The sequence below is a fragment of the Lathamus discolor genome, chromosome 10, assembly GCF_037157495.1.
Source record: "Lathamus discolor isolate bLatDis1 chromosome 10, bLatDis1.hap1, whole genome shotgun sequence".
NCBI classification, from domain to species: domain Eukaryota; kingdom Metazoa; phylum Chordata; class Aves; order Psittaciformes; family Psittacidae; genus Lathamus; species Lathamus discolor.
This window is the reverse complement of record NC_088893.1, coordinates 20,986,128-21,007,379: the sequence shown is the minus strand read 5'-3', so window position 1 is coordinate 21,007,379 and position 21,252 is coordinate 20,986,128. Positions and strand designations below refer to the sequence as shown.

The 21,252-nt window shown below is 44.9% G+C and overlaps 1 protein-coding gene and 1 long non-coding RNA gene across 7 annotated transcripts in view; both read left to right on the top strand.

Annotated features, from left to right (window-relative positions):
• JAKMIP2 (janus kinase and microtubule interacting protein 2) overlaps nt 1–18,021 on the top strand; it is a 49,464-nt gene extending 31,443 nt beyond the window's left edge. For 2 of the 5 annotated variants that reach the window (XM_065690536.1, XM_065690537.1), the window contains exons 10-21: nt 127–255; nt 1,143–1,226; nt 1,522–1,584; nt 3,171–3,269; nt 5,805–5,903; nt 6,231–6,284; nt 7,141–7,206; nt 8,247–8,315; nt 9,367–9,444; nt 10,170–10,373; nt 10,747–10,812; nt 13,962–18,021. In XM_065690536.1, coding sequence (XP_065546608.1) covers nt 127–255; nt 1,143–1,226; nt 1,522–1,584; nt 3,171–3,269; nt 5,805–5,903; nt 6,231–6,284; nt 7,141–7,206; nt 8,247–8,315; nt 9,367–9,444; nt 10,170–10,373; nt 10,747–10,812; nt 13,962–14,069 — 1,119 coding nt within the window. In that variant the 3' untranslated portion in view covers nt 14,070–18,021. Of the gene's footprint in view, nt 1–126; nt 256–1,142; nt 1,227–1,521; nt 1,585–3,170; nt 3,270–3,974; nt 4,058–5,804; nt 5,904–6,230; nt 6,285–7,140; nt 7,207–8,246; nt 8,316–9,366; nt 9,445–10,169; nt 10,374–10,746; nt 10,813–12,353; nt 12,427–13,961 lie in introns of those variants that run through there. The other 3 variants (XM_065690538.1, XM_065690540.1, XM_065690541.1) reach the window with 3 other exon arrangements.
• Nucleotides 18,022–19,260: 1,239 nt separating this feature from the next.
• On the top strand, nt 19,261–21,252 carry LOC136019912 (uncharacterized). Of its 2 annotated transcripts, none has more exons than XR_010615114.1 (2): nt 19,261–19,338; nt 19,684–21,252. It is a non-coding gene; the product is annotated as an uncharacterized LOC136019912 (long non-coding RNA). The 2 variants fall into 2 exon arrangements; XR_010615113.1 differs by lacking the exon at nt 19,261–19,338 and adding an exon at nt 19,477–19,537.

The window sequence follows — 21,252 nt, the reverse complement described above, 5'->3', positions numbered from 1 at the left end:
CCAAAAAAAGCTATTTGAGTCAAGACTTGTAAACCAACTGTTGTGCTTAACAAATCACACTTGCATTCTTTGCTTTAGTAGTGCTCTATTGTCTGGTGCTTAAACGTGTCCTTTCTTATCCTTCAGGGTTTAGCAGCGGAAGAATCAGAGCTGCGGTTTCGACAGCTGACAAAGGAATACCAGGCCCTGCAGAGAGCGTACGCACTATTGCAGGAGCAGACGGGAGGCATCATAGATGCTGAAAGAGAAGCCAAGGTCAGTATCTGAGGGTAAAAGCATTTGATTCCTGTCAGGACATACATACAACATCCATACAACTGGCAGTTGTCCATTTCACTCATTTATTGAGTACACTTGAGGAGAGTGACTGTTAAGAATGGACACAATGATTCAGTTTACCTGGGACTGTCCTCCACCTGAACCTGAAAACCGCAGTTCAGCTGGCATGCCAAAACAGGCAATTCTGCAGTTTGCCCAGGCGTGAAGGGGTTGGGTTTTCCGGCTAACTGTGAGCTTTCAAATAGTTACCTGAATGTTTCTAACAAAGAAATGCAAATCACATTCAAATTTGAATGTGATGCAGACTACTGTAAATCTTCCAAGCCTAAAAATGTTGTCCCTCTAATAAAATCATAGAATCATTCAGACCTCAGGTGGTCTGCATCCCAAAATCCTGCTAAAAGCAGTGTCAGCTGTGAGATGGCATCAAGCTGTTCAGCATGTTGGTGAGTTGGCTCTTGAAGCTCCCTCAGGCAGCTACGTTTGTTTCTTTCCATTACCTTTGTCCTGCTCCTATCCTACTAAGCGCTTTTCTTCAGTTCAGGGACTGCCCCTTACAAGGGTCTTTGAGCAGAGTCTGTCACCCCAAATACCTAAGCTTGCGTTTCACTACTGTAATGCAATACACAGTAGTAACAGGCTTGTGTGGGGAGAGGAGCTGATGATCTGCTACTGTTTCTTTGTGTCATCTGTGCCTCAAGCTGTGGGGTGGCACAAAACACTGCTGAGCTAGAATCTCTGTAACAGTTACTCAGTCAGTGGAAGCAACAGCATGAATCGAGACCCTGCTGTGTTTGGTTTCCTTTTAATACCAGTCACATTGCTGGTTTTGTATTATTTAATGCTGTGCCTGACTTCAACAGGCTCAGGAGCAGCTCCAAGCTGAAGTCCAGAGGTATAAAGCTAAAATAGAAGATCTGGAGAAAACTTTAGCACAGAAAGGGCAGGTAAGAACTTCGTGTGTGTATTTTCTTTTCCTACTTCGGATCTTACCTGCTCTGCTTACAAAATACCTGGCACAATTTCAGTAGATTTGCATGAGATGTAATGTTGCTGTCCAGTAAACAGGGCTAATGAGTTCAAAAGCCTTAGTACAGCTTGATAGATCAATATGTTGTTCTGTAAATGGCCGTTCGTTCCTCTAGGATTTTAAAGCCTGAATATTGTGGCTCCAATTTAAAGTAAACATGCCCAACCTCATGGAGTTTGATTATTTTGTGATAGTACTGCTTCATCCAACAGGACTCGCACTGGGTGGAGGACAAACAGCTTTTCATTAAAAGAAACCAAGAGCTCTTAGACAAGGTATGTTCCCAACTTTTGTGTGTTCACCTTGAAAGGTAATCTGGATCCTTCAATACACTTTTTGGACATGCAGTGTGGTGCTTATATGTGTAGTATAAGGACAGAACAGCATGGATTAATATGGACAGGTTGACATACAGAAAGATGAGCCCTCTCCAGCTTTACCTAGGCACTCTCATGGCTGGCAGTTGCTGATGCACCAACTCTGCTGGTACGCATCAGCCTGAGGGCTGGAAGCTCTATTCAGTTTTTGAATCGGTGGTGCAGACGTTTGTGTTCCAGTAGCATTGCACTAAAGAGTCTGCTACTGTCCTGGCAGGATGTTTTGAGCTTAGCTTCTGGTGTGAAACAGCAGTAAAACTGCAGTCACCGTCTAACACCAGGGCCCTTTCATAGGCGTAGTCCTTGTGCGTCGCCTATATTTTTAAGGGCTTAAAGTCATCCTAAGTCTAATGGAACTTGTATGGCTCAGTCCCTTGGTGCATTTAGGAATATTGTTTGTGTGTGTGTGTGTGTATTTGTATGTATATATTTATAATAATAGAATATATGGATATGAAGGACCTCAACATTACTCACGTATCACCAAGAGTAACAGCAGTGGCAATACATATGACTGCCATCAGCAAGAGGCCAGAGCTCCCAGCACCAGGTCTCCTGCTGTCTTTCACCTCCCCAGATGAGATTTCTTTGCTTGTGTTCATCCTCTTCCATAACCCCCCCCAATAATCTTCCAGCCCTGTGCTGTTCTTCCCCATCCAAACAAACTGACCCATGGGGGCACATTTGACCTGGGTCTTAGCATGCTCCCTAGCTTTTGTCTAAGGCCTTACTCAGGCAACCTGATTGCAAAATACGTGTTCTGGCACTAGTTGGAGACTTGCAAAAGAGAGCAGGCTGAGGAGCTAGTGGTGGATTTGTCCACAACAAGCAAGCTATAGACAGTTGGTGAATGGGTGGTATTTAAGTTCATCTGCTAACAGAACTCCTTGTGTGGAGATGCTTTCTGTGCAGTTCACATGAGCACTTGCATGGGGTGGGATGGCTGCTCAGGTGGCTGCCTCCACAGAGACAGCTCTCCCTGCATGCCATCTGCGCTTCAGGTGCTACACACTGGGAATGTCTATCTAGCCCGAGTTCTCCAAGGCAGGTGTAACTGTTTCTGTGTCATTTCTGACAGATATTTATCCAGCATCTTCCCATAGCCCCTCAATAATGATGTCTCCACATCCCTCCCCAAACAATCTATTCTAGTGTTTTGCAGTGAGAGCAGTGTGTTTAACAGCTGATGCAGATTAATCTGATAGCTAACCTGACACCTCTGTAGTGTTAACTTCCCTGCTGATCTTCACTAGGATTAGATCCTTTTAGGAAAATCTCTGGCCTAAGCATTTTATGATGTTTAGGAAGTTGATGAGCAGAAGTTCACCTGTAAACTAAAGATTCACTAAGGTAAACCAGCAAGTAGTGAATCATATCTAGAGTTTGGATTTTGCACTGCCTATGCTACCTCAGCTACCACTCACCAAATGTTCAATGTTTCTTGTAACAGTCACACAGATCCTGAACTTACATGTTTCTATTAGATAGAGAAACTGGAAGGAGAAAACAACCGCCTGCAACAGGAGCTTCAGGATGCCAGAGACCAGAATGAGCTGCTGGAGTTCCGCAACCTTGAGCTGGAGGTGATGGATAAGCTCATTACAGTAGAGCTGGTAGCAAATTAAACTACTGCACTTGCACTGGACACCAATTTTAGCCAAGTGTTTACACAAGCATCATAGTGATACAGCAGAGTAACAAATCAGGCCCAGCATTTTTAATTGTGAGCTGAAGCATGCCAGCTGTAATATCTTGGAAATCTCTCTGAGTGAGGTGCCCAGTGTGCATGGATAAGCTTAGCTGATTAACGTCAGTGTGGCTCTTAGTTACCACACTTGCAGATACGGCTTTTCTAGCACTTTGGAGCAATCTCTTTGTTTTTATTGCTGGCCTGGAGTCTACTGAAATGAGCAGAAATTAATTACATTTGAATTAACTACATAAGCAAGTCTTAAACCCCATCCTCACGTGCTTTGGTCAGGGCTGTATCCTGGTTCACAGCTAAGATCTCTCCCGTGAGTAGGTACCCAGGGGTTTGTGTGGAGTTGTTGGTTGGTTGGTTGGTTTGGGGGCTCTTTTTTGTTTTGTTTTTGTTTTCGTGAACCTGAGCAGGTCTTGGAGGGGAAAGAAATGCTGAGTGTGCTTTCCTCTCTAATACCTGAAGAGTGTTGCTCTGAGAAGTCAGAGATGCAGGTGCAGTTCCTTCTTCAGGGTCCCCACTTCCCCCTGTGAAAATCTTACTGCTGATCTGTAAATGACACTGGCTTTGTTCTTTTCCCTTCTTTCAGCAAGGGTGATGAGACGAGTTCAAGTTTCATTGAGAGTGCTGCTGTGAGGAGAAGTGCACCTCTAGCCTTTGCTTGAAGGAGGGGAACTGTCTGAAGTTCAGTTCAGCAATGATCGCTGAAATTGCATAAGCAGTTGTAAGAGAAAGTGTCAGACCCAGGGCTGTTGTCATGGGGGTAAAAGGGTTGTACCTTGTCCCCTCTGACCCAGAGAATTTTGAAGCCTTTCCACTGTGGGAACTTGGCTGTGAGAGGCGCCGGGGCCTGTCCTCCCCACACCGATGTGTTCCCTGTGGTTAGAGCACTTCACTGCAGAGGAGCAGCGTGCCTGTAGATGCCATGGGGAAGAGGGCTGAAGCCAGGCCCGCGGCAGCCTGCAGGGAGCTCCTCCAGCTCTGCGGGAGGATCTGTGGATCCCCGGTGCTGCTGGAGCTGCTGCCCTGCTGTGAGACCTGGGCGCAGCGGGCGCGCAGAGCAGGGTGCCCAGGGGACACAGCCTCCCTGGACAAGGGTGTGCAATGGCCTCTGTGCTATTGACTCCTGAGGCACACTTAGATCTGATCTCTCTGTACCTCAGTTCCCTGCCACTGTGGTGGGGATAAGAGAGGTTTTATACAGGTGAATGGGGTCTTGCTCCTATAGCCTTTATCGTCATTCTTGCCAATGCTGGCATGTGAGAAAAGCCTATGGGCACACAGTGCTTGGCCTAGAGTTCTCCTAATTTGTGTCTAGAGGCTGTAGGTTCTCACACGATGGCACAGCAGTGCCTGTCTGCCCACTTGTGAGCACGGTCACTGCAGGCTCTGGACACTTTCCTTGTTGAGCAGCTCTCCTCATGACCTGCATTAGGTAAGAAAGGCCCCTCAGGTGACACTGGAGATTAATGGCGGAGCTACAGAAGCCTCTGCAGGTGGCCAGAGGACTGCGTTAGACCTTGATCTCCTTCTTCCTGGTCTGCCCCTTGTTATAGGAGTGCTAATAGACAAAAACTTCCACCTGCTTTTTCTCCAGTATGAGCTGGTTTATTTCTCTGTTGCTCTTTGCAGTTGCTGTTCAAAGCCTCACATACTTGCCATTCAAAGCTTGAAGGTAACACAGGGCCTTTCCTGGCTCTCATGATTCAGTGCTGGGACAGATTTGTCCCTTATTTATAGATCTTTCCTAGTTTTACCTGACAGCTGTGTTCCATGACATGGAATGGGAATGACCAAGTGAATTACATAAACCAAGAATATATTTGAAATTTGATTTTCACTGCTGTGCTTGCCTGAATACTTGAAAGGGATGAGAAATAACATCTTCCAATCTTATTTTTGTCTTTGGTCCTTTAAGACAGGACAAATATTTGTGGATTTTGTGCAATGAGGATGTATAAATAGCTGATTTGATCAACTTGTTTGAACTTACTGCTTTCCACGGATACTAGAACACACAGCATACCAGGACAAGCAGATGTGTAATTGGAGTATCCTAGTAGTCTTATGTCAAATACCTGTTTCTAAAGGCAGTTTTCACAACAGTATATAGTTGTTCAGTACCTCACTAGGCGAGTCACTTGAGTCTTAGCAGGTGACAGCCTTTCCCCAGCCAGTTTGCTAATTGATATAATTAATCAATCAATAATCTCCTGTAAGAGAATTATCCTGGGTTCAGGATCCCATCCCACTTGGCACCCTGTTTTTCAGGCTAGGTCTAAATGTTTCTATCTTTGACTTGTAAAATGAAGAGCTTGGCTTTGCAAAGCATGATGTAGTAGCTATGGCATTTAATGAGTTCTGCGTCCATCTCCTTCATTCTAATACGTTCTCTGTCATCTTTTCAATTTGTTTTCAGGAAAGAGAGAGACGGTCCCCACCGTTTAATCTCCAGATTCACCCATTCTCCGATGGTGTGAGTGCTCTACAGATCTACTGCATGAAGGAAGGAGTTAAGGTAGGTCAGTTTTGTAAGGCAGCACTTCTCATTACAGGAGTGGTGCCCATATAACCCATTATATTGATGTCTGCCAATAACTCCAGTAAATTTTAAACATTGAAACTCAGTCTACAATGAGTGTGTGATGACTGACACAGTTGAATTGGACTCATAATTTTCACCATAATGACAAGACCTGGCTCAGAGGTAATTGAAATCAGTGTGTGATGCGTTTCCATGGGATAAAACAAAATGGTTGATTTAAACATGGATTGTAGGAGGGCTGAATACCACAGCTGTGATAAAATGTGTGCTCTGTGCCTTTACCTTATTCTTTTTTTGCAGGATGTCAGCATCCCAGACCTCATAAAGCAGTTAGACATCCTAGGTGATAATGGGGTAAGTTAAAGTCAGAGATATTTTCCTTTTACAAGCTGCATTTTGTACAGGAGCATAATTGAGATCTATAATTATCATTACTCCTTTCTAAAATACTTGTTAAATTATGCAGCATCAGAACAATTAATTTAAGGAGTTATTATTTCCATAAGTTATGGCTTTGTGAGATTTCAAAAGTCAGAGACCTAGTAATGAAGTAGCAGCTGCAACATCTGGTTTAGCAGACTGGGAGACTGTACAAAGGCCACTGATACTTGGAACTGGGCCTGACTGAAGTCCAGTCATTCAGGAAAGCACATGAATTCGTTTGGCAGTTTGAGCCAACCACTCCTCATCAGGACTAGGATTCCTCTGCACACAGTTTCATAAATAGGCAAGAGTTATCAAATCCCTTATGGTTTTCTAAGTGGGCATTGCTGTCTGCTTTAGTCATCTGTGTAAGAGAGCATCTTGTACCTCTGGCCAACCTTAGGTATGTTTTAAGAAAGTGAATAAGAAATAAAAATGAAGGATCATGATTGTCTGTTCATGTGCTGGTGTAAATCAGCATTATCTTTACAAAAGTGTTATTGGAAATTTAGCGTTGTAAAACTAGCAGGAGGAAAGACAAATGGGTCTAATTTTAGTTTATATTTCTCTTAAGATGCAATGGAACAAAAACATATAGTTAGTCCATATCATGCAGATAGGCAAAAGCAGTCTTCTTTTTAATATGTTAACAGACCGATGGTTTTATGGGATACCCAGTACTAGAGGGATCCCCTGAAAACTGTAGACCTAATGTATCACCTAGATTATCTTTATTAATAAAGGGAACTGCTGCCAATTTTCTTATTCCCTCTCTTTCCCTACTCAGAATTTGAGAAATGAAGAACAAGTGGCCATAATTCAGGCTTCCACTGTGTTGTCCTTGGCAGAAAAGGTAAACTGTGTGCTTGCTTTTCTCATTTGTCATCTGAGGCCTCATATAACACTGGAAATTTTCTGCTCTGTTGTTGTCAATATTGTCAAACTTTCTAGTGTCGGAAGTGATTCCCCAGATGAAGTAAACTGTGCCAGCACAGTCCCAAACACCTGCTAAAGCAGCAAAGCCACCAAACTCAGCTGGCCCAAGCTGTGAAGTCACAACAAATGCAAATAAAAAAGAATGTCTAATGAAACTTGCAAATGTAAACTGAATGAGAAACCATCAGACATTGAAGCTGCAATTAGTTATAGCATGGGATCTCTAGTCCTGACATTTCCAAAGCTTCTGTAGGGATCTGTATACAAAATTGCCACTGTAAGTATGTGCCTAAGTTCCTTGTTTTGGAAATGAAAAAGAAACTGAGGATTGGTTAAAATTGATTTCTCTGGAACAAATGCAGCACACCATTTTGTCAACATGACAGCTTCCAGGGATTCTAGTCAACAATTCCTTCTCTGTAAAGAGAATGGCCATCTACCCAGCTAAGTTATTTTTAAGATAGTTTTGAAGAGGCACTGGCACAGGGTGCCCGGAGAAGTGGTGAATGCTCCATCCCTGGCAGTGTTCAAGGCCAGGTTGGACAGAGCCTTGGGTGACACGGTCTAGTGTGAGGTGTCCCTGCCCATGGCAGGGGGGTTGGAACTGGATGATCTTAAGGTCCTTTCCACCTTAACCATTCTATGATTCTATAACGTGCTAAAGCCCTGTCGTGGGCCCTTATCCGTGGGATGAAACAGGTTTCTTGTCCATCCAAGGAAGTGTGCTTTTCCATCTTCCAGCAATCTGGTAATGATGATCCTGTTGCTGCTTCTCTGTCAAGGGCTGCCTACAGACACTGTGGCTGCCCCTGTCACACAAGAACAGCCTCAGGATGGGCCTAAACTAGCAATAGGTTACTAAGAATAGACTAACAAGATACTGTAAGTGTCCTACTTGCCACTGCCCATGTGCCTAGAAAACACAGCAGGCTACAGCTCTCATTGTCTTTCCTCCAGTGGATCCAGCAAATTGAGGGAGCTGAAGCTGCTCTGCATCAGAAGATGATGGAACTGGAAAGTGATATGGTAAGCAAACTTTCCCCAGTACACCTTTTAGGAGCAAGGCACTGTGTGTCACATTCACATGGTATGCAAAAAGAGGACTAAAAAGGTCTTTTGGCAAATTAGGTATGCAGTATTCCTCTAAATGAATTCATGAAGTTGTTACTGGTCTGGTTCACATGCAACAGCAGAATAACAGAAACAGAAGTAGTGAAGGTCTGAAAACTTTCTATTTCCATGTGGATGACTGTTTAAAAGTACAAAGGGCTGGAAGGTTTCTCAGTGATTTTTCAGAGATGAAAATGACTGCACCCTTTGTCTCATAAGATTCACAGTCTAAGCGCCAGCTGTTGTATCACGTTCCATTAAACACCAGTATGTGGGAAAGTAATGAATTATTCCACTGTTTTCTGTCATTAAATTTTAAGCCTATACCATCCTAAAGGTAAAACATTCACAGCTGAACTGAAGTTGCTACAGCACCAGTAAAGTTAGTACCTTACTCTGTTCTTATTCTAGTTAACCTACAAGACAAACAAGCATAACTACAAGAGTTGGATAGCTGTAGTGGTTTACATTCTGTTCCTGTGGTTTGTCTATACTTGAGTCAATTCAGCTTAAGGTAGGCTGAGAAGTTAAAGCAGAGCAGCTTCCCCCAGATAATGTGAACATAAATATGCCTGTTTAGTTTATTACACTTTCACACTTCTTCTAGAATAACAGAAAGCACAAAAGGAGTTGTCCATATCTTTAGAAAAAATTGTATCTTGTACGTATCTTTAGAAAAATTGTACAGAAACCCCAAAATTACATTACTGAAATGCAAAGCAATATCACTGAAAGTTAACAAAGAGATGATGTTCCATGTAGATCAGATGTATTATCATACAAAAGCGGCCCACAGCTGTTTTCCCTTCCGACTTTTCTAGCTCAGATATTAATAACTCTGCAGTGTCATTTGACGACTAGTCTCTAATCCTGCCTGAGTCACATAATTGTAGTTGATTGTATAAAAATTCTCAAAATATTTGGAGTAACTCATTAATTTTTCTGTCTACATGATCCTTCATTGTAGGAGCAATTTTGCAAAATAAAAGGTTATTTGGAGGAAGAATTGGACTACAGGAAGCAGGCTCTTGACCAAGCATACATGGTATGTACAAAGGGAATTCTACAGCACATATTGGCCAGCACTGTGAAAGGACACAGACTCCTGCTGGATCAGGAAGAGAGTTTTTTGCTTTTTTCCTAGCATTTTTTTATTTTTATTTTTTATTTTTCCCATTCTTCTAATGCTCTGCTGTGCAGTCTGCACAGTCACCACGACATCTGCCTTTTTCTTGTCACAGAAAGGCAGATCTCCTGAAGTCTGAAACGTTTTTGTCAGTTAAAGGCAAATATTGCTCATTAATGTCAGCTTGTCCAGCTGGAGTCAGTGCAGCCAACTGGAACTCAGATCTGGAATGAGAATGGCTCCTTGATTAGCAGCATTAAGACCAAAGTAATCTGACAGTGGCCTTCAGTCTTTCCTCCTGTTTTTTAGCACACGGGGTCAGAATTTTAGAACTGGGGATATATTCATCCTTATAGGTACGAAAAATCCGACTCCTAATATCTCTGTAACTGCTTAAAAAAAAAAAAAAGTGTAAAAGTTAAGGATTTCAGTGAAAATTATATGAAAATATTTTAAAAATAAAAGTTCATATCTTGTTGTCAAAATGCTGAACCATTTTGAGTTCTGTTTTCCACATTTTTGCACACTTGAGCACAGAGCCCACCTCTCATGCAGGTGCCTGAATCTGCCACCAAGTCCCCAATTCCCACTGTGTTTTAAACAATGTTTCATCTCTAATTGGCTTTTGGTATTGCATCAACCAGAGGATCCAGGAGCTTGAAGCCACCTTGTACAATGCTTTGCAGCAAGAAACAGTGATAAAGTTTGGGGAACTACTGACTGAAAAACAGCAGGAAGAGCTGAGGACAGCAGTAGAAAAGCTAAGACGTCAGATGCTGAGGAAAAGCAGAGAATATGATTGCCAAATTCTTCAGGAGAGGATGGAGCTGCTTCAGCAGGCTCATCAGGTAAGAAAAAGGAACCATGTACATGTGTATCTACTCAGATTCGCTGTGTAAGAACATCACCTGAGGTGAAATTTAGGCAAGCTCCAGGTCATGAGGGAGCCTGGCATCTAGTTTTTTTAGCTGATATTAATTTCCAGCGTTTGAGGATACAGTCACATATATGCAGTAGCATATTTTGAGCAGCTGTACACATGGTAAAGACATGGTTGGGCAGGGTTGGTGGATGGGGTCATGGTACTTGACAAGATTAACTCTGCCAGAGAAATGCATTTGTTAATTTCCAGGCTCTTGGCACTCAGAAGGTTAAATTATTTCTTCAGCGGAGCAGACTTACAGAGAATTCAGTCTAGATGCTTTCTTTTCTGATTTTCAGAGGATCCGAGATTTAGAAGATAAAACTGACATCCAGAAGAGACAAATTAAGGATCTGGAGGAAAAGGTTAGTTCTGTTACGCTTCTGAAGCACACTGAGCAACCTTTTGGAACATGCTGACCTAGTTCTTGTGAATTACACAAGCTTTCTGTTATGCTGAATCAGCTGGATCTCTTGGTGCTGTTCTACTATGCTTTCTTTTCAGTTTGTATACCCAGACTATAATCTTAGAGTCCCTTCTGCAACATTTCATTTTAGGAAATATGTGCCAAGCACTTTTAATTATGGTGAATGATAAAGGCAAACAAGGAAGCCTTTACTTGGCTGTTAAATGCTGTGTTGGTAGACAGGCAATGCTTCCATCAAAGGCAAGGTGAGGCTAGCAAGCAGGAAGGACTGAATGAAACCAAGTGAAAATGATTCTTATCTGGTGGGACTACAGAACTCAGGTTCTGATGCTGTCCTTTTTACTGAAGCTTGTAATTATTATGTGACATAAATATAGCACTAGAATCATGTCCTTAAACTGAACTGCCAAAGAACTGTATATGCACATTCTTTATATGTAATATATATACACACACACTCTTGTCAAAATACGCACTGCTTTTTTTTTTTTTAATGAATAAGGCCAACTCTGTCACATTGACACATTTTTCTACTTGTAGCTAGGTTAGATAGGGCTGCTGAAAAAAAGGTTATAGCAGAGTGTGCTGCTACCAAGAATGTCTGTTCTAGAAATGCCAGACTGGTGTAAAATGCATCTCCAGTGGTGGCCTTGATGGTGTACTTTTATTAATAAATATCAACAACCATGTGTGAAACAGAATATGAAATTATGGCTCTACTTGTATAATGGCAGCAGTGCTAGCAAGGCCTTTCAGTTTATATGTATGTTCCGAAAGTGAAACAAGTGGGCATAGTGCAAAACTTGATACACATAATTCTTTCTGCTTTTCTACCAATATTTTTCTGATATAAGGACTCAGTGTCTGTCTTTCTAATATATGTAACTCGGAAAAATAACATGATAATCTGTGTTGAAAATAAAAAAGCGAAGCAGAACTTCTGCCATGGTCAAATGGAGACCTTGAATAGGAGACATTTTAGTGTCAATTTTCAACTCACAAAAATTCACATCTCTGAAGATAACACATTCATTATTAAAATGAGACATCAAAAAATTATTATTAAACATTTAATGCTTAGGGCTTGATATTATGTGTGTGTATGTATGTATATATATGCATATAGATATTCCCAGGCTATTTCCAGCATGGATTGATGGCAGTTTTTTAATACACTTAAAAATACTACCCATACTATTTCTGATATCTAGCTTCATTGACTTAAGTCAGCCCATCGTGGTTCATAGTGACAGTTTTATCTCAGGCTTTCAATATGTTGCCAATTCTAACTGATCACAAAAATTAATAGGATCAGTTTTCCAAACCTGGGAGGTGGTATGGAACCTAAAGAAGTAACTAGGGAAATAGTGCTTTCCGAATGCGTAGTCACTCTAGTTGTCCTAGAGAGTGCAGAAGTAATTCTGACACTTACAATGCCATGACCTTTAGTTCTTACACAATCTTCTTTTTCTTCTGCAGTTTCTATTTCTATTCTTGTTCTTCTCTCTTGCCTTTATTCTTTGGCCTTGATGTCAATGTGCCTCTTGGAAAGGTAAGACTATTTTCTTTATTTCCTCCAAGATGGTGCTTCTTGCACAGAGCTGAGGATCACATCTCTGTGGGCCTTTGTGTATGTCTGGAGTCAGAGAATTCAGCAAGTTGTTGTCAGTTTGCGATAGTTCACAATGGAGAGTCATCACACTTCTGAATTGCCACAGGGAGTTGCAGTCAGACCAGCACTATCCAGCACACTTGTTAACAATGGCCAATGCCATTATGTAGCTGCTGCTATTTGAAACATACTGCCTTGACCCAGTGGACATTAAATGGACTAAGTTAAGACTGCATACTTACTAATGTTCCTGCTGCAGGGTTTCTGGAAACCATAACACAGCACAGCCTCTGTGAAATGCTCTGAGTGGCCATGACTGGTGAAAATTTGATTTTACAGCTTCTTGCTTATTCACTGTGGGGAAAAAGATCAGAAAGTCTAAAACGGTATAGGCTAGTCTTAAGGAGCCACAGTAACAAGTGAATCTATCTGACTGTGTCTTTTCCTGTAACACAGAATCATGAGTCCAGAACAAGCTGCCAGCCTAAAGGGAGAGTCAGAAAAACAAAGAAAATAGGCTGCCCCATCCGTGGCAGTGTTCAAGGCCAGGCTGGATGGGGCTTGGAGCAAGCTGCTCCAGTGGAAGGGGTCCCTGCCTGTGGCAGGGGTTGGAGCTGGAGGCGCTTTAAGGTCCCTTCCAGCCCAAACCCATTCTATAGCTCTGTGATTAAAACCAAACAAACTTGGATTTAAGGTGCATCTTGAAAACTCACAGGAACTGACAGTGACATTTGCAAGCACCTGTCTGCATGAGTGTTTGCAATTGCCTATACTGTTGTCCTTCTTTTAGTTTATATCACAGCTATGATAAAATCCTTTTGAAGCAAATGAGAAAAACTGGGGCAATGAGAGGTTCAGGATTTTCTGTACATAAAGTTTTCACCTATATTTTCCACACATATGGGTATGGAATTGTTTTTCTATTCAGTATTTGCCCCTCATTCATGTGAATTTGAATTCACTCTGTGATTTTTACCATGTAGGCTTGAATGCTGAGAGAATACAGAAAAAATATGGCCTTTTTCCCCTGGTTTCAAACCTGAGAACCATAATTCTTTTCCATATGTAGGGAAGGCTTCCTTGGAGCAGTCTCTGCTTGCCTCACTACTGCAGTAGCCAAGGTTCTGGGGCTGCCCTGGCACCACAAGCATATCACCCACTGTCATGTCTCCTTTCACTGGTAAATTTTAGGCAGCTTTGGTTCAAGAGTTACTGAAACTGGTGCATAAATATTCATCTGAAGATGCCCATGGGATTTTTTATGGACGAGAGGGTTAGGGTTAAATGGACAGGCTTGGCGAAATACCCAGAATTTTCACAAACGCCTTTCATATGAACAAACAGAAACAGTTTAATGCTGATAACTGTAAGAACAGACCTTTTCAGCTTTGACTGATAGCTGCATCTTGTCAAGGGTGGGGAGGTGGAGGAACTTCTCGCTTATCTGATACAGATGTTATTTATTTTATTTTCAGAGTGCCCGACCACAGCTCAGTCCTTATAAAGGCAAATGCTTCCACCCCCTGATGAAGAGAACATTGTTTACACCTATTTTAAAAAGTATAACATTGAACAACCTGTAGCCAAGACTGCAACCACCTTGTATTTTAAAGCCATCACTCAAGATTTGTTACTTGACAGTTCCTGTCTGAAGCTATGATATATGCTGCATCTAATGAAATTCTACATGTTGAAATCGGAAAAGGGGAAGAAAAATAAACTGTGAACCTACATCACTTAGGAAGAACTTAACGGGAAGGAACCACTTTCAGCTGATCAAGTCAGTGTGTCTTGGGCATGGAACCAAAGTTACAACAGAAAAACCTATCCCTGCTGTGCAGGGCAATCATTTCAATGTGATACCGTCATACCACGAACAGATCAAAAGTTGACAGGGCAGAAGAAACATGAGCCATGGAGAGATGCTGACAACAAAGCGCTCAGTGTGAACTGTCTGGCTTTCTCATTGTAGGGACTCCTCCTCTCTTTGGTTTTAACCTCAGGAACAAATGACGGCTGCGATGTGGGGGAAGAAAGGAAAAATGCAGTGTGATTTAACACACAGGATGGGCAGGACAGGGCACCACAGTTCGTGCTTGAGACCATAAAAGAGCACCACCCTACTCAGCAAAGGAAGGGAAGAAGAGAGTGTCTGACATAAGGAGGATTTCTGATGGAGTTCTAGCCTTATCTCTCTTCACTCTCCCTCCATGAAGAACAGCCTGTCTGTTGTCAGACACTTTTCATACTCTATTTAGAGACTGCCATTGAGATAATAATGGCTGTACTTGGTTTTACTATTTGAATAATACACTGAGAATCACTGGATTGGACCTGCAGAGTAGCTTCTGAGAAAGAAAAGAAATGTTGGAGGGCGGAGGAGGGAAAAGCCAACTCCCTTGTCCATGTGGTACAAGCCACAACGCAGCAGCTTCCAACTGTGTTGTCCCAGCTTGGAACAAATGTTTTGGTTTAGCTTGTCAAACTGATTTTGTTAGCTGGCTTCCTGATCAGTGACACATAGATCAAAACTGGGGACAAGCTCTGTGAACACATCTTATTGGAAGTCAGAAGAATCGCTAGTCTTTATAGATTTTTCCACAGCTAAGGATCACTATGAGTAGTTTGCATTTCAAAGCATTACTTCCTCTTCTAACCACAAAGCTTGGAGCCCAGTCCTGGTGTCTCCCCAGGGTCTCACAGGTCCGTGCTGTCATCACACATGCAGCCGGCATGGTGAGGTCCTGCGCCCCATGAGCACTGCTGTGCTGAACGGGAAGTGCTGAACAGGGCACTTCTCTGTGCCACTGTTTCCATCACCCTGGAAATGGAGTTGTACCTGCTTAGACTTTGGGTTCCTGTGGCAAGGCTCCTTTTTAAATTGTCTTCCACGATGGAGCCTTACTTTTTTCACTGAGAGAAATGGATGTCTGTATTACAAAATAGAAAACTGAGGGCCAGAATATAGCCTGCGCATTACTTAAACCTTCAGAATAGGCCTCAAGTGTACCAACACTTTACGCACACACCAGAAGCTTTAAAAGTGCTTTGTTTGCTTGTTTATTTTTACAGATGAAGCAACTGAGGCACAAAGCAGTGAAGTAACTTGCCACAGCAACTTCAGCAGGTCAGAAGCAGTTCCTCAGCCACAGCAGAGATGAAGTTCCTCTAGTATCGAGGGGTGCCTGCTCCTTGCAGGTATTTTTTGGCCAGAATAGCTTTTATTCATTAATATCCATTCACCCAACTGGATTGCAATGCTGGGCTCCATTTCTCCACAAATACTCTTACCCTCCTCATTTCTTGCATGCCCTGAGATTGCGTTAAGCCTTCCATCAAACATTAGAAGCTATTTAGCAAGTGAGTTTTTCCTGCTCCTGAAAATTAATTTAAATTACAGAATGACCACATCTTCCTTAAGGCGTCTGTTTGAGCCGAGGGGTTTACTGGATTCTGCACCAGCTGTATGTGGTTGGTTCATTTTTTTAAGACAGGCTTTTAGGCAGGTATGTTAAATGAATATAGGTATGTTGCATGCTCTTTGTTCAAACTCTTTCCCCCAGAAGACTCTGTGGTTAAAGTTGTCCCAAACCCACATGTGCTTTCCAGGAGTGCTGCTAGCAGTTCAGTCCTGAAGTTCTGGAGTCAGCCCCTTTGGGAGTCTCATCCACACACGTGACACCTTTAGATCACTGAGCAACTTCACAACATCTTATTAGCTACAAACGGGAGTTTCCTCTCTGGTTATTCCCTCTAGCACCTCTCACTGTTTATTTTCCGCTGTTGCAGTCTGTTGTTCTAGTTGGCTGCTGTGTCCCTCAAGGTGAAACAGGCTGTGGAAGTTCTTTGCCCTAGCATTAGAGCTGGCAATTAAACCATTGAGCTCTTCCTGTAGAATGAGCAGCGCCTGTTTTCTGACAGAGCAAAAGCTTCCACCTCTGCTTGGTTAAAAAAGAACAAAACAAAAGGAGGATTAGAAAACTTTGTTTCAGGCAGTCATGGGCAAGGGTCCTGGCAGATAGAAATCCCGTGTTTCTGGACACACAGATTGATCTTGCAGCAAGCTTCATCAGTTAGGCCCTCCGAACTGTGCTGTGCACATCTTCATTTATCTTTTTTTTTGCCTGATTTCCTCTCCTTTACTCTTCTGCACACGTGCACCTGCAGGTGCTATGTTCCAAGGGCTCCGGGTGGCTGGGAGTGGTATCAGTCCACAGCTTATCCTGGTCTGCAAACTTGTAAACGATTGAGTGGTTCTGCCAGAGAGCCTTGCAGCTGCTTCACTCTGCTTGCAGCGTAACATAAGCCATGCCTAAAACACACTTGCTGATATGACTAATACAAACCTTCTGCTATCAGCTAGGTCAAAATGAGTTTGATGGTTTTGTGTATATATATACATGTATCTATATACAATATATATGTATATGTACATATATATACATACATATGCATTTATTCCCTATTGTATATAGTAAATCGTTGATATAGCTTATGGAAGTGTACTTCCAATCTAGGTATGGGGAACTGAATCTAGACTCGTTTAGCTGCTACAACTGGTGCACTCCTAGTGGTTTAGTTTTACAGCTCATGGGCAACTAGTTTTGGATCTGCTTTTCTGAGATCTCACCCCTTTGCTGTCCTGAAGCCCTTTATCCAGGGCTTTCTGCTGCTCCTGAAACTCACTGAGGCAAAGTATTGAGAATCCTCCCTGAAACCGCTCACTGCAGTCAACCCTCCCCAGACCAACGAACAAAATGAAAACCAATTTATTGCAGCTTTTGAGGACAGCAAACAGAGCCCTGGATTCCTCCCCCCGCCCCCATCCATCCATCCTGGCCTGTGGCAGGAGTACTCCAGGCTATCCATGCGGTCACAGGAGCCATGTAGCACAAGTCAGCTTGACCAAAATCTGAGTTGCTGCTTTTTCTCCATTGACTAAGGAGATTTTGAAGACTCTTGTTTCAACTTTAAGCATTCCAGATGAGAGCCCAGTGAGGTGAGATGGATTTAGGCACTGCGGGTCACTGGAGGCTTCTTGCATTGTGACCAGCCTGGCTCCCAGTTCCATCCTCTGTTACTGATGTGCCAGGACAACCATGGAGACTTTTTTGTAGGTGTTCCTCATTTGCCAGCTCCCTGCCCTCATCCCTCTGCCCCCGAAGCTTCCTGGGCAGGCCAGGCTCTCCTGCTCCCTTGGGCAGGGCTCAGGAACAGCCACGCAGCTCCTGGCGATTCCAAGCGTTTTTCCTTTCCCTCCCATCAGCACCCAGGTGTTTTTTATGTACTTTTTGTCCCCAATTTTTTTGGTGTCTGTTCAGAACAGAATTGTAAATGACTTGGCAGAATGACCCGTTGATAAACACTGGACATGTATCTGTACTATATGTATTAACGTGTAGAAGAGAATCCTCATTGTATGTAAAGTTTTATGAATGGTTATTTTTTAATTTATGTATTTAATATAGGATTCAATGACCTCTGGTGTTTTAGTTTGTACAAAGAATAAAACAGCAGCGTTTTTACAAAACAAAATCCCACCACCTTCCCGGAGCTCCCGGTGTCCGCCTCCTCTGTGCGGGGCGCCCGGGCACCGGCGGGAGCGGGGCGGGGCCGCGGGGCGGGGCCGCCACACCCGACAGCGGGCGCTCGGTGGGTGCTCGGGGTGTGCGGCGGGGGGAGAGGGGAGTGGGCTCGGAGCTGGCGCCCTGGCTCGGGGCGAGCGGCACAGGGCGCGGCAGGCGCTGCCCCGCCGCGACAGCGGGGACGCTCCGGGCGGCCCCCGACCGGGGGCGCTGCGGGCTCTGCCGCCCGCCATCACCGCAGCGGCGCGGGGGCGAACTCCGCGGCTCCACCCCGGGCTCTGCAGAGCGGCCGCGCCCGCCCGGGGCCGCAGCGGGAACGCAACCGGGGCCGAGCCACCCGCGCCGCGGAGGAGCCCCGCGCGGCCGGGACCCGTTGTGGGCGGGGCTTGCGCTGCAGGGGCGGGGTCTGCTCCCCGCTCCAGGGGTGCCGCCGCCGGCCGCCAGGGGGCAGCGCCGCCCGCCGCCGTTCGGTCGCCGTTAAAGGCTTCAGCCGCGTCGAGCGCGTCCCGGAGCGCGGAGCTCGCGTTCGGTCCGGGTCGCCGCTGGGCGCGCGTTCAGAGGCGCTCACGTCCACCCGAACGGGCGTTCCGGCACCGAGGGAAGCAGGGGACTTGAGCCGAGCGCCTCACGGCCTTTGCCCAGAAACCATGAGAGGGGCGTTTAATATTAAACCCCACTAATTCGGCCTTGAGTCAAAGGGAGCAGGTACAGATGTTAAATACATGTGTGCTACAGGCCCCTTGGAGTGAGCTTGTGTGGTGTGGGAGTGAAGTTGTCATGGGCAGGGCTGGGGTGCCGCAGGTGTCCCGAGGTGGGTGATGCTCAAGGGGCATGGGCAGGATCAGGAGCACGCGCGGCAGATTGGCTGTGGGTGTCCCGGCTGTGCTGCTTCAGCCCTGCTCTAGGACAGGAGCGTCCTGGGTTGTCCACAGGGCACCGCTGGACGCTGTTTGCCCGTGGTGGAGGTGTTCTGCCCACTGCTTCTGCAGGCCTCCTGTGCAGTGTCACTGGTGAATGGGCAGGGTGCAGCGGGACAGAAGGGGCTGTGCTTGTGTCACTGCTCACACACAAGGGGTCCCAGTCACTCACCTGGTTGTGGACTGTGCTGACCCTGAGGCAAAGATCCTCATCACTACCTCTTTCTGGCAGCTGCTCTGGGTAATGATTGATTCACCTGTGAGCATTTCAGATGGACCCCTGCGCTTGCAGCTGAAACTCGTCAGTGGTGTCCGAGGGCCAGAAAGGAGCTCAGTGCCACAGAGCCCACGTGAGTGTCGCACTTGCCTGAGAAGGGCAGCTCTGCTTCACTGGGCTTTTTCATCTGAAACCCCAGCAGGATGGAGGCTGGGCATGGGTGCTGCAGACATTCTGCGGACCCTGCTTCCCGCAGCATGTCTGTGAGCAGCCTCCTGCTGTTGTGTGGCGGTGGCAGCACGGCTGGGTCAGGCTTTGCAGAGCTTTCCTCGGTAAGGCAGTGGAGTGCGGCCATGTCCCCTCTATGGGACAAGGGGCGAAGAGGCTGTTGCTGTGCACCACGCAGCTGTCAGGCGAGGAGACCGGGGCTGCCACGCTACTCTTGAAAATCAGTGATAAAATGATCGCTTTATTTCAGGCAGGGTGCTGCTTACGGCACCTGCATCAGGAGGGGCACAGGAAAGCTGCAGTGTAAGCGCCCAGCCTGGGCTGCTGCTGGTGTAAGCCTGGAGATCTTTGCTGAAGGAACGAAGAGCCAATGCAATGAAACCAGCATCCTGAACTGATACAACTCAGAATGGTAAGCCCAGGTGTCAGCATATCTTAGGTCTGATTTCGCCCTTTCCTGTGCATGCACGGAATGATGTACGATGGTAGCCAGAATCAGGCTGCAGTTGTTTAGGCAGCCCTTGAGTGAGGCCTGTCCGTTTTGTCCAGTGTTTAATCATTGAACAGGGCTGAGCTGTGCGTCTGTCAGGGGCAGGCATGGGCAGCACTCATGGCTTGTGTGGAAAGAAGTTTGACTGCATTTTAAAAGGCTCCTGTGTTGTCTCTGCAGCCCATTTGGCTGGCAGTAGTTTTCCATTGTTTGAGAGATTTCTAAACATAGTAAAAGCCCTAATAACTGGCAATGTGCCATCTGCTCTGTGTCGAGGGGGGCTGAGTCTGAACATGGCAGAAAAATACATTCCAAAGCCCCGGTCCTGCTTGGACAGAGGAGCATCCCACAGCTTGTGCCACACTGACAAGAGGCCATTGTGCAATGTCTGCCCTAATGCCTGACCACCAAGTGACAGCCATGAACAAGCTGCTTTGCACAACAAAGAAAATCCTGTGGAAACCATTTTAGAAGCCTGAAGGAGGACTGAGACTGGAGATATAATGATTTCAGTGTGTACAACAGATGGAGACTTCAGAGCATGGAGCCACTAATCTATGGATTACAGACTCCCTAATTATAGACTGACACTTACCATTTCTGAGAGGCAGCACCAGCCAAAGGAGGGACAAAATCCAAAAGCCAACCTTGCCATTGACTATAATATTAATCCCAATAGGATCCTATCTTATTGATGCCTGGCCTTGGAATACATAAAACCTTATTACTCCTGCTACTTTCTGCCTGGTTCTTTCCCAGTCAGTTGTACAACAAATGCTACACTGACATCTACAGATCCCACAAAAGTGGACCCTGATATTAGCTCTAGCACATCTGTGAACCCTAGGACACAAGAACTAAAGCAATCAGTAATCAAGCAGGTGACCCCATCAACTCTTTTATTCCAGATCCCTAACCCTAATCCATGCTGTCAGCCTATCCTGTGACATTTGTTATCTCCAGATTTACCTACGTGATAATGGCTGGCAAAGAAAACAGCTTCAGCACAGACAAAACCAGAGGGCCTGTCTAGGCCCAGCAGTGCTTCTAGTTCAGAGTCCTAACTGAGATGCAGCACCCTCCCTGCTTCTTATCATACCCAAATTAACAATAACTGTTTGTGTACTTCTGCCCTTATCCTGTACCATTCTTGTAGAATGCAGAAATTAATTGAGCTCCACAGCCATCACTAAACGAACAACAGCCATAGCGTGGACCCCAACGCCGTACATTGCCCGCGTTCCTCAGCTGCCTCAGACACAGGAAAATCACTCGCATTTGAGCCATGAGAGCCTAGCAGGAGCAGGAAACTCAAGCCCTTCAACTCTG